The 14,136-nt window shown below is 39.2% G+C and overlaps 1 protein-coding gene and 1 long non-coding RNA gene across 5 annotated transcripts; one reads left to right on the top strand and one right to left on the bottom strand.

Moving 5' to 3' along the window:
- Positions 1–137: 137 nt before the first annotated feature.
- LOC131320382 (RNA polymerase sigma factor sigB-like) lies at positions 138–13,200 on the bottom strand. 4 transcript variants are annotated; one of them, XM_058351082.1, is made up of 8 exons: positions 12,853–13,200; positions 10,395–10,582; positions 9,014–9,565; positions 6,036–6,254; positions 5,778–5,915; positions 2,260–2,490; positions 1,457–1,743; positions 138–636 (listed from the first exon to the last, which is right to left on the bottom strand). In XM_058351082.1, the coding sequence occupies exons 1-8, from the start codon at positions 12,938–12,940 to the stop codon at positions 621–623; spliced, it is 1,719 nt and encodes a 572-aa protein (XP_058207065.1). In that variant the 5' UTR covers positions 12,941–13,200; the 3' UTR covers positions 138–620. The 4 variants fall into 4 exon arrangements, with proteins under 4 accessions (XP_058207065.1, XP_058207066.1, XP_058207067.1 ...); XM_058351083.1 differs by having other exon boundaries at positions 138–1,743; XM_058351084.1 differs by lacking the exon at positions 2,260–2,490.
- On the top strand, positions 9,648–10,244 carry LOC131320384 (uncharacterized). Its single transcript, XR_009198209.1, has 2 exons — positions 9,648–9,776; positions 10,021–10,244. It is a non-coding gene; the product is annotated as an uncharacterized LOC131320384 (long non-coding RNA).
- Positions 13,201–14,136: the final 936 nt, after the last annotated feature.

Genomic DNA, 14,136 nt, shown 5'->3' with positions numbered 1-14,136 from the left:
CTAATCCTCTCCCGCCCATAATCCCAGAGTCCCTCTCAATCACTAGGTGGGTTCTACACTTCTACTATTAGCGTTGCATGTGTGTCGCAATATGTCAATTTGAAAATCCGGTTACCAGAGAATATAAGCTCAGTGCATGGTAAAATAGTAAAACGTTTTGATTCAAAATTTCTTGCTTCTATGCACAAACAATTCCGTCTATTCTAAGAAAATGCTGCAACGAGAAAAAGTACAAATGGAACGGCGCATGCCGCCTTCCTGTTCTGAAGCCCTAAGTCAGCCACCAGGGTAGCGTTTGGTTCGCTGCGATCACTACTATCTTGAAGGAGGACTGGAACAGTCATTCCAAATGGAAAGTCACCTAAATTAGTTGATGATGCCTCCATAGGTAAGAATCAAAGCCCCTCCTTTTGTTGACGCTAACTATATGCTTTGCATGTAACACATGCAAATAGAAGTTCTATTCTAAGCATCCCAGCTTCAAGCGACCATCTTCTCAATCGTCTTCTCTCTCGCTACTAGTCGAGCAAAGCTTTTTAATGTACATTCTGTCGGATCGAGCATTCCAAGGGATCGAGCGTTCCCTTTCCTTCCCTTCATTCCAGTTCATTCAAAATTGACTAATAAATCTGATTTCTTGATCGGCTGGGGTTTATCACAGTGTAGTACTACACGGATCTGGATCCTCTGTGAGGATCGTGTGAGGCTTTTAGTGTGGTGTTGCCAACGGCTCACAACAGGCCTTCTTTTTTGTTTAGCCAAACGACACCGTCTGATGACATAATTCTGTAACGGAGAAAGAACCCATTCTTGTTCGCCGTTCCTGTTTCTTCTTCTCCGTTACTGCCCAGAATCGAACAGAAAGAAAACCCACCACCGATTTTTTCTTCTTCTTCTTTCTCTCCATTTTTATCCAGCCAAAGCCCTCTTTTTTTCCAAATTAAAGTTAGGGTTTTCTCTCTTTAACCCTTTCCTGTTTTGTACCAAAACCGAAGTGGATAGCACTGAAGTTGGAGAAGGACATGGGACACCGAGGTCTTCTTCCTGATGGCTTCACCATCAATACTGTAATGGGTTTTGCATGCCATTTTTGTCCCGCTTGTATGACACCAAAGATGGGGCATGAGTAATGAGTTTTTTTTTTTCCAGTCCTTTCTTTTTGATAGGAGCCAGGAAGGAATTTCATTCTGGTATTAGAAAAATTGAGGCCATCATTAAGATTGAAGAAGAGAACAACGGCTAGATCGACCTCGTCACCGTCGGGAACGGAGAAGAAGAGACTAACGGACCATATAGTTTTCTCTCCATTAGGCTATCGTGCAAAACCACGTCGTTTAATGAAACAAAAAGAGAAGGGCTGTTGTGAGCCGTTGGATCTCTTTATTGATGTGTTGGCAACACCACATTAAAAGCCTCATGATCCTCACAGAGGATCATCCAGATCCATCAGTACAACTTCTGATCCGTCAAGTACAACTCCAAATCTTCATTGCCACGGTTTTTTTCCTTCAACTTTTTGAGTGCAGACTCCTCAATTTGCCTTACTCTCTCTCTGCTTACATCCATTATGTCCCCAATCGCTTGCAATGTCATAGATCTTCCACTGTCCATCCCAAATCTGCATTTGATGACCTGCTTCTCCCTTGGTGTGAGTGTGTCCAGCTCCTTCTCCAGCTCCCTCTTTAATTCTCGTCTCCTCACTGCTTCTTCAGGTGAACAATCATCAAGCGGGTCTTCCTCTTCCTGAGACAGAAAACAGGACGTGAGATAGTATAACAGAAGGCAAAAAAAAAAAAAAAAGAATGTGTGCAATGGCAAAGCTAGAAAATCAATTGAGGACGTAATGTAAGATAGAGTACTCTAGATGGAAAGAAAATACAAGGGGGAATTCTCAGCAAAATAAACATTTAAAGAGAAAAACAGTGTTTATATCAACAAAAAAAAAAAAAGGAAGGGAAAAAAGACGCTATGAACGACTAATATGAGTAAGAGAGTTCAGATGGGGCACATTGCAAAATATCTCCATAGATGTTGCTTTAAAAAAAGTTATTTTTGAAAATATGAGCGGGTCAGCTGCTCCTACTGACTCTCGAGCTACCACTTGAACCTGCAGAATTGACCTAGGGTAAAGTATGCTTTGTACAGCTAGTTTATAAATTTAACTCCACAAATAGAAGAAAACATCCCCAAAGATATCCTCAAACATTTCAATAATTGCCCTTTGTATTTACAAAGCATATATCGCTCGAGATACTTGACCTCACTGTCCCAGTCTCTATATAACGGGCTGGATCCACCCTGGTATGTGTCGTTCAGCCACTTCTGGTCCATAGAGATTCTTTCTCTAGGGACGAGTAGTAGAAATTGGAGGCTCTTCATTGAGAGCCTTGTTTCCTTGGCAACTTGTGCCTTGCTGGGTGACCTTCCAGTTTTGCTGTAAAATCGATTTCTGGCCGCCTTCACTTTACGAAGTGACTCAACCAGGTGGACCTATTAAGTTGCAAATACAAGGGTCAACATTCAAATTACGTTACATCAAAATACAAGAGTAACATCATCGGCATATTCTCAAACTTTTTCAAATTTACTTTTCAATATCAGCTCAGAGATGGTTATAGGTGATGGATTGCTCGATTCCATTGGAGATCGATAGAGAGGGAGGTCACATCTAATTGTAGGGGGTGCAGCAATTAAATCGATATGAATAAATTTGATCATGATGCAAACTAAATCAAGGGAAAGATTCATGAGAGAGATAAATCCCAAAATGGGATACAAGGAGCAAAAGCTCTCTATATTCTTTTATCAATACATAAAAAAAAACTAACTATTGAGGGCACAAGACACCTATTTATAGACTCAAAACCCTACACACACTAAAGATACTAAAATGACAACAATACCCTTAAATCCTACTACATCATACACCCCCTTTAAAGAAAATAACTTGTCCTCTAGTTGGATAACATGACTCAAGACAACTAAAACAAGGAAAACAAAGAACTTTTAAAGTATTTATTATGCAGCTCCGAAGTAGGCATGCAGCTACATTCCTGGATCCACGTCACGATCATGCAATAACCCATCTTCAATACGAGTTTTCGTTTGTGTACATCCACCACGTCCTTGCGTATTGCCATGCCCCTTAAGGCTCAACACTTCCTCAACATAGGTGACTACACTTTGTTCCAAAACGTCACAAGAATCATCAACCTTCGCATAGAGAAACTTCAACTTCACCACATGCCCAAGACCATTCCCAAAGGATCTTGAAGGTGTTCCAAATAGTCTCTACCCTCTTTTGGTAACTTTGTAGCTAGATGAGGTACCAACGCAACACACACTTGAACATCTTGAGCCATAGACAATTCAAGTGGCATTTCATAGAAGCAACTATCAAGCTTTGGCTCTATGAAATCTTCTAAAATGAGCGGGACATAAAAAGCAACCTCTTCCGGCTTTGGTAACACGCCAACTCCATTCTCTTCTTGTGCTTGTAACACACCAACTCCATTCTCTTCTTGTGCTTCCTCGCTTTACCATAGCGAAGCTTTCCTTGATCATGTTAACAAATCTTCCCTCTTCAATGTGAACACTAAGCTCTTCTTCACACTTGTCATACATGGGAACACCATCTAAATCACCACTAGCCCCAAAGACGAGTTCATCCTCAACATCCTCATGTAAGAGTCTCTCACATTTAAAGATAGGAAAATCATCATCATCAATATCGTCATTTGCATACTCATCGGAAATTCCTTCAAGATCATTTCCAAGTTCCTCATTTGGAAATTCATCAATGACGGGAAGGTCTTTGAAACCACCATCCTTAAAATCAACTCCAAGCTCTTCACATGAGAGCTCATCAAAGATAGGAATATCATGTGAAAACTCATCACAATAACATTGCTCCTCGTCCTTCTCAAATGCATCTTGGTTGAGGCTTGTCTCTTCCTCAAGCACATTCGGTTTGAGATGTTCATAAGACTTGGAATTACAGTAACCATCAATATTCTTGAATGAAACGGACAAACGTTGCAACTTTCTCTAGAGTAGCAACTTCTCTTTTCAATAACATTAGTTGCACCTTATCATACAAGGTAGCAACTTGTTCACTCAACTCTTTAATCTCATTCCTATTTTCATTTGAATTGCAATCATTTTTCCTTCGACATTGTGAAATAACCTTCAATCCTTCACCATTGTTCACCAAAAATCCTCTACCTCCACCTTCCCTTCTTCCTTTAACTCTATCCCTAAGTGTATGAGCCATTCCAATGGTAAAATCAGCCAACTCAATAGCAGACCCAGTAAACTCAGTCCCAAACCCAGTGAACTCAGGGATTTTTCAACCCAAACCAGTCAACTCAGCATACGACTGAGCCAACTCAACCAAAATCACTCAAACCCAGTTAACTCAGCAACCAAAAGAAGAACAGCAACGAAAAACAGGATCATTACAGATCAAAACCACAACAAAACACACGTAGAACAATCAAACCTAACAAGATCGAAGCTGGAAGTCGAGCTGGAGATCGCAATCGACCAGATCTGCGCAAGAACTGGTTCGAAAATGGCTCAAATCAAGTTGAACAGAGCCAAACAGCGATCGAATCACATCTACGGCACTAGAGAGAGCAAAACGAGGTTCGAATGGGCTCCAGCAGCCTTCGAATCAACAGATTAGCCTTCGATTACCTTCGGATCAACTGACTAGGCTCCGAAATTAGTCAATTCAGTAGAATTGAGGGTTGTATTGGTGCGTTTTTGAAGGATTCAAGGTCTGTTTGAGGTCGTATAGGCTAGATCTAGGGTTTTCGGGGTCTGGGTATGTAGATTTTGGGTTTGTACGGGCTCGAATAGGTCGTGATTAAGGGTTTAGGGCTCTGATTTCTTGATTTGGGTCTAAGATGGTGTGAAAACAAGTAGATCTGTAGAAAAGAAATTTCGGCGAGGTTTTCCGGCACCGCTTTAGGGTTCCGGTGAGATTTCCCAGCGAGGTTAGGTTTCCAGTGAAGTCTCCGGTGAAATGGAGGGCTAGGATCAAGCTAGAAGCTCTGATACCAAATGATGCAAGCCAAATCAAGGGAAAGATTCATGAGAGAGATAAATCCCAAAATAGGATACAAGGAGCAAAAGCTATCTATATTCTTTTATCAATACATCAAAAAAAAAAAAAAAACTAATGAGGGCACAAGACACCTATTTATAGACTCAAAAGTCAAAACCCTACACACACTAAAGATACTGAAATGACAACAATACACCTAAATCCTACTACATCAGATCAATTGACCATACATTTATCAAAAGAGTTGATGAACTAAAAAGATTTGCATATATCAGCTCAGAGATGGTTATAGGTGATGGATTGCTCGATTCCATTGGAGATCGACAGAGAGGGAGGCCACATCTAATTAGTACGGGATAATAAATTTGATCAACTGATATACATTTGTCAAAGAGTTGAAGAACTAAAAAGATTCGTATAGCCAACTCCCAATATATTTGGATAATTGGTTTAGCTTTCCGAAAATAAAGGAAACTTGTGGTTCACAATTTTTATGATCTATGGGGGGAAATAACCCTTTTTAGAAATTATAAAAATGACGTTCTGATATTCTCCCGCCATTTCCCTACAAATAAAACGTAAGAAGGCAGTCAATATTTTATATTTCAGAACATTCTGAAAAGCGTTCTGGTGATACAGAATCTGAAACACAGAGCCACACCATGCGGAAATCACTTATAAATCATAATAAGTGAGGTGCACGTACAGGTAACCGAGAAGAGCTCGACTGGTCACGAACACACTTCCGAATTTCAAGTTTAATCCACCAGGTAGCATAGGTTGCGAACCTCCCCTTCGTAGGATCAAACCTTTTTGTAGTTCTTATAATGCCTTGACATCCAGCCTGAAAGTTATTCAAAGCATCAAAACTAGCAGACCTCATAAAAGTCTGACACATAGCTCATGGTTTCTAATTTAAGAGAAGTTCCAATCGTTTGATGGCATTTAAGGGAAAATTGGATACCCAAACAAGCTCTCCGAGATCCCTTCCAGGTCGATGATAAGTTTTGGCAATCGAACCAACAAGCCCTAGAAAGCTTCTAATAATTTTTTCTTTGCATCGTATACCGTGAGCCAAACGACAACTCAGGGTCTTCTCATCAATACCTGCAGCAGCAGCCCATTCTGCAAATGTGGCCCCATCATCAAGTTCCTCCCTAAGTTTTTCAATTTTCAGTAGGTCCTGCACTAGATTAAAACCACTCCAGTTATAATTTTGTCAGACAAGATAAAATAAAAGCGCAGATGTTATTATAACTGAAACAACTACCCATGCCAGTTGACATCCATATGAACCAAATCAATAAGTACGTATATAAGGAGTACAAGGAAATGGTCCTTCCATCCACAGATGGGATTCAAACACACTGTAGTAAATTATCAATAATGCGCAGATTATGCATAAATTGTCTTATTGTCCTTAAAAGTTTGCAGGGATAGGTTTAGGGCTGAAGGGAAGGAAGAAGAAGGAAGAGACAGAATACTTGTGGTAAAAGATAGCGAGCGTTTATTAGCTCCTCTACCATCCACCTACACATGTATTTATATCATCAAACGCAAATCAATAGAATTACTGTAATACCCTAACACTAGGAGATAAGTAATATTGAAGAACAAACTAAAATGCTAGGCTAACACTCCCCCTCAAGCTGGAGCATAAAGTTCAAACATGCTCAGCTAGAAAGTCATAATTACAAGAACTTAGGCCCCCAAATTGTGTATATTAAAAGTAAAGACTACGAGACAATAGGGGAACAATAAGTTGGACTGTTGGAGATTGAAATCTTTGAAGCATGTGCCCATTATTTTCCATCTCATTGTTATAGTGCCAAGGTTGAGACCGTTGAGTGTAGATGCTGAAGCAAAACAACTCCAAATTTGTTTCTTATATCTTTTGGTAAATTCATTACCACCAAAGCAAAACCATACAGGATCAAAGGGGCATATTCCCAATAAATAGCCATGAAAACAAGTAACTCCTCAATACCCTCCGACCCCTACCAACATACAAAACACAGTGTCCACAACTAAACGCATACATCACACAGTATTAACACCACAGCAGATATCTGCCATTCTCCACTAAAGTCGTGAGTTCGACGAGCAGGTGCGAGTATGGGAGCAGAAGCAAGAGCATCAATTCTGTGAAATGCATACGATTTGGAGCACCATAGGATCATTCCTGTCAGAGAACAAAAATTAGCTACCTAACTATCTTTACATTTCATTCATTCACACGCACAATCGGGGCCTACAACTACCAACATCCAACCGCTTCCATTATTGTAAGCTATTTTATAGTACATAACCCGATTTTCACAAAGATGGGACACATAAAAGACATCTATAAGTACAGTATCATTAAAAATATTATATTTTTGTGGTTGACTAACATGGGTTATGTTGCTGGTTTGATCCAATTAAAACTATTATAATATGACTTTTACACGAGTTTTCTGTACCGCAGCACATTGGGCACGAGTCGTCAGCCTGCATAATGGCAGACACTATTTCCTTGTCCATGGACAAAAAGCAGAAACTGCCAAGTGTATCATTGTAACGGGTAGAATTTGTAGTCCGGGTATTATTTAGAGCAGTCCACGATCCGGGGAAGTGCAAACCATGAATCGAACATGAACTCACCGGCAAATGCACAAACTAGAAGCATGTGCGACAGCCTATGTCCACTAGCTTTGTGACCTAGTGATGCAGGGAAGCATATAACAACGAAACTATTCGCACAAGGCAAATCACGAACCAGTCTGAACTAGAGATACTCTCTCTACGATCAAACAATATTTGAGAAAACTCTCGTTTTTTATTGCTGTAATCAATAACAACCAAGTTCTGCCGTAGGGCTTACAATGATACTTGGCCAAACAAACTCTAGACCACCTAGGAAACAAATAAACTTGTTAATCAAGCCACAATCAAAGAAATTACAAAAATTACCAAAAACAAAAATTCGGAAATAAAATGCAGTATCAAATACTAGACAACTAAAGAAAAACCAAAACAAACGGCGACCAAATCGGAGTTTCCTACTAAAAGTTACAAGCAAATCAATTATCTCCTAAAACGAAAAATTTCCCTTTTTGAAAGCCCAAACAATGTGGAACGGCCAAAAAAGGTCTTCGGTCACGGCAAAGCGATGAGGATTGATCCTTGGCCCGTTTCCAATCAACCCTAGGGTTTCTGGACCAATCCGCCAACATTGGGTCGCGTGTCTACTAGAGCCTCTAGGGTCGCAAAAGGTCCAAACAATCAAGAAACACGGACGCAACCCACTCTACATCACCTAGTCCTGCACACAACAACCTATAGCAGTACGTCTCCGTGCAGACTATTATAGATCCTCTCTACGAGAATCATAAGCTTTTACCATTCTATAATGTCCCCAAAATCTAGAGTTTGTCCAAAATGTAGAATAGAAGTACATTGTCTACAAAACTCTTTGATGACCAATTTTGGAGGAGCAAACGTTCATGATACCTGGCATGCATAATGATGGTAGGCATCTTAGATGATCAAGATGTCATGATATTAGCAGGAGTCAACATTTCAAAAGTTCATAGAGTTCATAGTTTGGACAAACAAGTAACAGGGTTATAACGAAAGGATAAACCCAAGTCCTCCCAACTTCCTCCTTTTGCAGCACTACAATCCCTTTGTAATTTCGCATTAGGTTAAAAATTAAATTTGACATACACAAAGAATTAACATATTTAGTATACGTGTTTGCGTTATAAGAGAATCCGCCTAGTTGTCACAGGCAGTCAATCTGGGTAGACACTGACCAAAACGACAATTAACTACATCTACCTAAGTAACGTAAAAAGAACAAATTATCCCAAAAAACCATTAACCCTTTTTTCCTCGGAAGTTACTTTCATTAAGAACCAAACCAAAAGAAGAACCATTACATAAAAACATGAATTGCACCTTTACTCCTTCTGACAAGTTATGTTCTTCAGCACGCGTGAGAAACCTGGATCTACTGGTAACTCCAACCAAGACACCCAATGGGTTGTAGTCGTCTCCTTGTAGCAAAGTAGCACGTCCTTTTGGGGTTGTAAAAACAGATTTTACACATGTATCCTTTGCTGCAGCTTTCTGTGCTACTTTTTCTCTTCTGCCTTTTTGTTCTGTTTGGCTCCTTGATCTCACAGCTACACCATTGAGTATTTGCTCCAAATCATCAGCTTCTTTAGAAGGATAGCAGTTCTCACCCAATCCATTTTTAGCTAATGTCGAACCTACTTCTACACCAACTACTCCGATTTCTGCAAGCTGTGTTGTATCTGGTTCAGATGGAATAATTGCAGGTCTGCCATCCAATTTTGAAGAGCTATAATGGCCAAACATCATTCTTGAATCCTCAGAAACATTAGCAGCTGCTTTTGCCAGAGAAACTGCTTCAGCAGCCGTGGCATGTGTAATAGCCTCTTCACCAGTAAGAAGAGTTTCTTTAGCCAAAACTGCTCCAAAGGTTGTCTGCTAGTTGGGCATCCAATAGTAGTAAGCACAAGTGAGAAACTTAAAACCAAGATCTTGTCTAGTGAATAAGCCACTTGGTTGCATCTGAAGTACATTACCCATGATTAAGAACACCTAGACATAAAAAAACTCCTACGTCTTTTGTAATAGCCTCTTCAATAGTAAGAAGAGTTTCTTTAGCCAAACTTGCTCAAAAAGTTGTCTGGTAGTTGAGTACTCCCTCCGTCCCAAATTCTTGGTCCTCTTTCACTTTTTGTGTCACTCAAATAATTGTCTATTTGTCACAATCTATAATATTTTTTATGATTTCAAAAACTTTGTCTAATAGAATTAATTGAGATCGATCAAACAAGATCTATATTTGATATAAAAAAACATTACTATAAATTAAAAAATATAGACAATTGTTTGAGTGACCCAAATAGTGAAAGAGGACCAAGAATTTGGGACAGAAGGAGTATACAATAGTAGTAAGCACAAGTGAGAAATTCAAAACTAAGATATTATCCAGTCAATAAGCCATTTGAGTGCATCTGAAGCACATTGACCATGATTCAGAAGAACCTAGAACTAAACTAACCACTTTTCTTGGAAAAAAAAAAAGGTCGACATTGGTCAATAAAAAATGATTGGCATTAAAACTCTGATCACAAGCTTAACATCCTTCCTACCCAGTTCCCCACAGAAGGAACGGAAGGAAAAAGAAGGAATGTATTAAGTTAGAAACAAAGTTGAATATAACATCAAGAATGTTTCACCAATTACAAAACAATAAAAAAAAAATTAAGAATTTTCTATTCAATGACTTCAACGGGTGAGTTCTGACCTCTGTGGCTGAACCAATTGCCCCAACACATGTACAAGGTATATCCGCATCAGCTAGATTTGAATGAGCTTCTAAAGACGTCAATTGCAGTTTCTCCATATCAAGTACTGTTGTGGTGGTTGATGTGTGTGGGGACGTTCGGGATAAGATGCATGGCATCCGAAAATATATATGCCATCTCTTTGTTGCTGCATAATTTATGAAGACATTAAATTAAAATAACTATATATGCCACAGGAAGCCACAGAAACTATTCCATAAAAAAAAAGCCACAGAAACAGCATGACATCCATTGACACTAAAATAAGTATGATGTCCTATGCCTAAATTTGGGAGATGTTTCCTTATTACAATTTCCTATGCTTAAATTTGGGACAGGTTTCCTCGTCATAATTAGTTACGTCAAATAATCACTTCATGTTGTTTGGTAATAAATACTCAAAAATCAGTTAACTGCAATTTAGCAGCCACTATATAAGCACCTTAAAGGAGATCTCTTAGCAAATATCCATCCATGAGAACGACAGACATATTAAAAAACTCTAAATAAACACAATTTTTTCGCACAAGCAATAAAATGAAACTGAACTCACTCCATTATCTGAACAAAAACAGAAGCAAATCTTATTTGTTAAATAAAACAATACCGGCACCACTAAAACCATTTTGAGTGTTACCACAAGGCATAAACAACAGTTTAGGTGCCAGGACAGTTTCAAGAGCTAATGAATGAGTTCTCCAGATATCACACAGTAAGTTGATTGTATTTAGGTGAACATCCTTCCGTTTTCTTCAATTCTCTTGACAAAATTAAAGTCCCTAGTTTTCCACGAACGCTTATTGCCTCTAGCCTTATTCTACAATCTCATATAAGTATACAACAAACATATAAATCAAGTGTTTGTTGAACAATGCAACAGAATGCGATGGGCAGCCATCCATTTTCTTGTCTAATGAAATTCTTTTGGAGATTACTTTCATGACATACCCACGCATAGCATAGCCAACAGGTTAGTTATGGCAAGACTTACGACTTTATACATATACATACCTATCATTGTAAAGATTTTCTTCTATTTCAGGTTTGAACGAATCTACCCCAAAAAATTCACATTTTACTTTTACTCACCAAACTTCCAAATTAACCCTTAAAAACACATGTATATGGAGTTTTCTTCTTCTAAATTCATTTTTGATTCCGTCATAAAAATTTCTATAGAATTTTCATGCATCACATCACGCGGGTACAGCTTGTTGAATGGATAAACTAGTCTCCAATATTGAATAGGCGAGTTGCCAAACTCCAATCGGTTACAACAACACAAAACTCAAACTTAACCATCCCAAACCAAACTTCATATGACTGACAGTGGTCGAAACGTACCAATTCACATCCACAATACATACAAATGCAACACAAGGACATAACATGTAAGTATATACACACAGAGTGTGCGCGTTATACATGCATATAGATATCTATATGCATGTATATACCTTTTATCTATTACTAATATGAAGGGAAAACCCCTTGGTTAGAACGACGGTTATGAAGCCGGCTCACACTTTTACTTTCCTAAACTACCCCTTGAAGAAAACCTAATTTCCTTCTCCCCTCTTTTCTACTTTCACATCTCAAATTAACCCCTATTAGGTTTCTTCTTCTAAATTCATCTGTGATTCCGTCGTACTTATTCGTAGATTTTTTGTGCACCGCCTCGCACGGGCACAGCTTGTTGGATGGATAACCTAGTCTCTAACATTGGAAATGCAGAGGTGCTAAACTTGAATCGGTTACACCACCCACAAAATTCAAACTTCACCATTCCAATCTAAACTTCAGATTAAACGACTGAGCAGTCGAAACGTATGAATTCACATCCAAAAAACATCCAAATCCAAAATTCGTGTAGTAAACGAGCCGAGCTCAAATGCTCGGCCCGGTTCGTTTATATAGGATCATTTAGTAAAAGAACCGGGCTCAACACCCTGAAGCTCGGCTTGGCTGTTTATATAGGATACGTGTACTAAATGATCCGAGCTCAACACTCTGAAGCTCAGCCCAGCTCATTTATATAGGATCCTTCAGTAAATGAACCGGGGCTCAACATTCTAAAGCTCGGCTTGGCTCGTTATATAGGATTCTTTAGTAAATGAACCCAACACTCTAAAGCTCGGCTCGGCTCATTTATATAGGTTCCTTTAGTAAATGAACTGGGCCTGGCTCGTTTAGCTCGAGCTCGAGCTCAAGTTTTGGGCTATTTCAGTAAACAAACTGAGCTCAAACTACAAAGCTCGGCTCGGCGTGTTTACACCCCTAAATTAAATATACGAACGTAATAATACATACACACACATGTATACATACATACATACATACATATATATATATATATATATATATATATATATAGAGAGAGAGAGAGAGAGAGAGAGAGAGAGAGAGAGAGAGACTTACAGAGTAGGGTAGGGGAGTGGAGGTGGGATTTGGAGTGAAAGGAGAAAGTGTCAGGGACGCACTTGAACTGCGGCGGAAGATGGGACATTTTTCTTATTGTTGCCGATTGTATAAAGCAAAAAAGTTTATAAACGTACAGGTGGGTTATACTGATATGTACGCATAGAGAAAAATATCTGTAGAAGTGTGGGTGGATGCAGCGATGGTGAATTGAATTTTGATAGCGCACCCGACAAAGAACGGGAGAGAGATAAATGATGAACGGATAAGGAAGGGAAGTGAAAGGTAATCTGTGCCAGAAATTTGAAGGAGAGAGAGAGATGCATGACACCGCCCGAGCCCAGCCTACGCCTAGAACTGCCCTAACCGCATTGGGCTTTGTATTGAACCTAATAACCCAGTTTTCATTTATGGGGGCCCGACCCATATACTTATTGGAAAAATCAGGTACTTGAGTGTGGTAACTTTTGAATGGGCGGTTTTGACCTGAACCAGGAACCCGACCCGATCATGTCGGGTTGGGAAATTTTGGAACCCACTCCGTCCGAATGAACAAGAGAAACCGTCCGATCGAGTTTACGGTCGGGTTGGTCGGGCCAACAGAAGTATATGGGATCGAGAAAAAGAAGAGATCGTTCACATTTCACAAGAAACCAACCTGTAATCAAGCAGAAAAGAAGGATTCAAGGACTATAATCTCAGAAAATATTATAAATAATGAATTAACTTACATGAGAGAGAGAATGAGAGACAAAGGGCGTCATCCAAGCAGTTTTTTTTGAACCGTTCAATGAAAACTGCTCGGATGAAGCCCTTTCCGGTCATTTTTTTTGCTGATTTCTCACGGGGACCCTTAAAATCATGTTCTGATAACTTTGAGCGGCTCGGATCATCGAAATTCAATCGGGACGGGAAGTTCAGCATTTTAATAAAATGAGAGATCCCTCACCGGAACCTAACTCTCTCTCTCTATATATATATACATACATATACATATCAAGTCGGGTCGAGCCAGGCACAGAATAAGCCGAACCCCGCCAGTAACTCAAATTTTCAGCAGATTTCAACTCATACCCGACCGAAAATAGTGGTTCGAGCCCGTCCGAAACCCTTTGGGTTGGATCGGACCCATGGGTTCACAGGTTTTTTTTCTCTCCCCTACTATAAGTAGAAACAGATTTATATTTTTATAAAAATAAAAATAAGAAACATGTTTGGTAATATTTATTTTTGTAGTTTTCATAGTTTAAAAAATTCTAAAAAAGTTTATGAAAAACAAAAAGG

Source organism: Rhododendron vialii, chromosome 3a (assembly GCF_030253575.1).
Source record: "Rhododendron vialii isolate Sample 1 chromosome 3a, ASM3025357v1".
NCBI classification, from domain to species: Eukaryota; Viridiplantae; Streptophyta; class Magnoliopsida; order Ericales; family Ericaceae; genus Rhododendron; species Rhododendron vialii.
The sequence above is the reverse complement of the archived record's forward strand: the minus strand, read 5'-3'. Positions and strand labels throughout refer to the sequence as shown.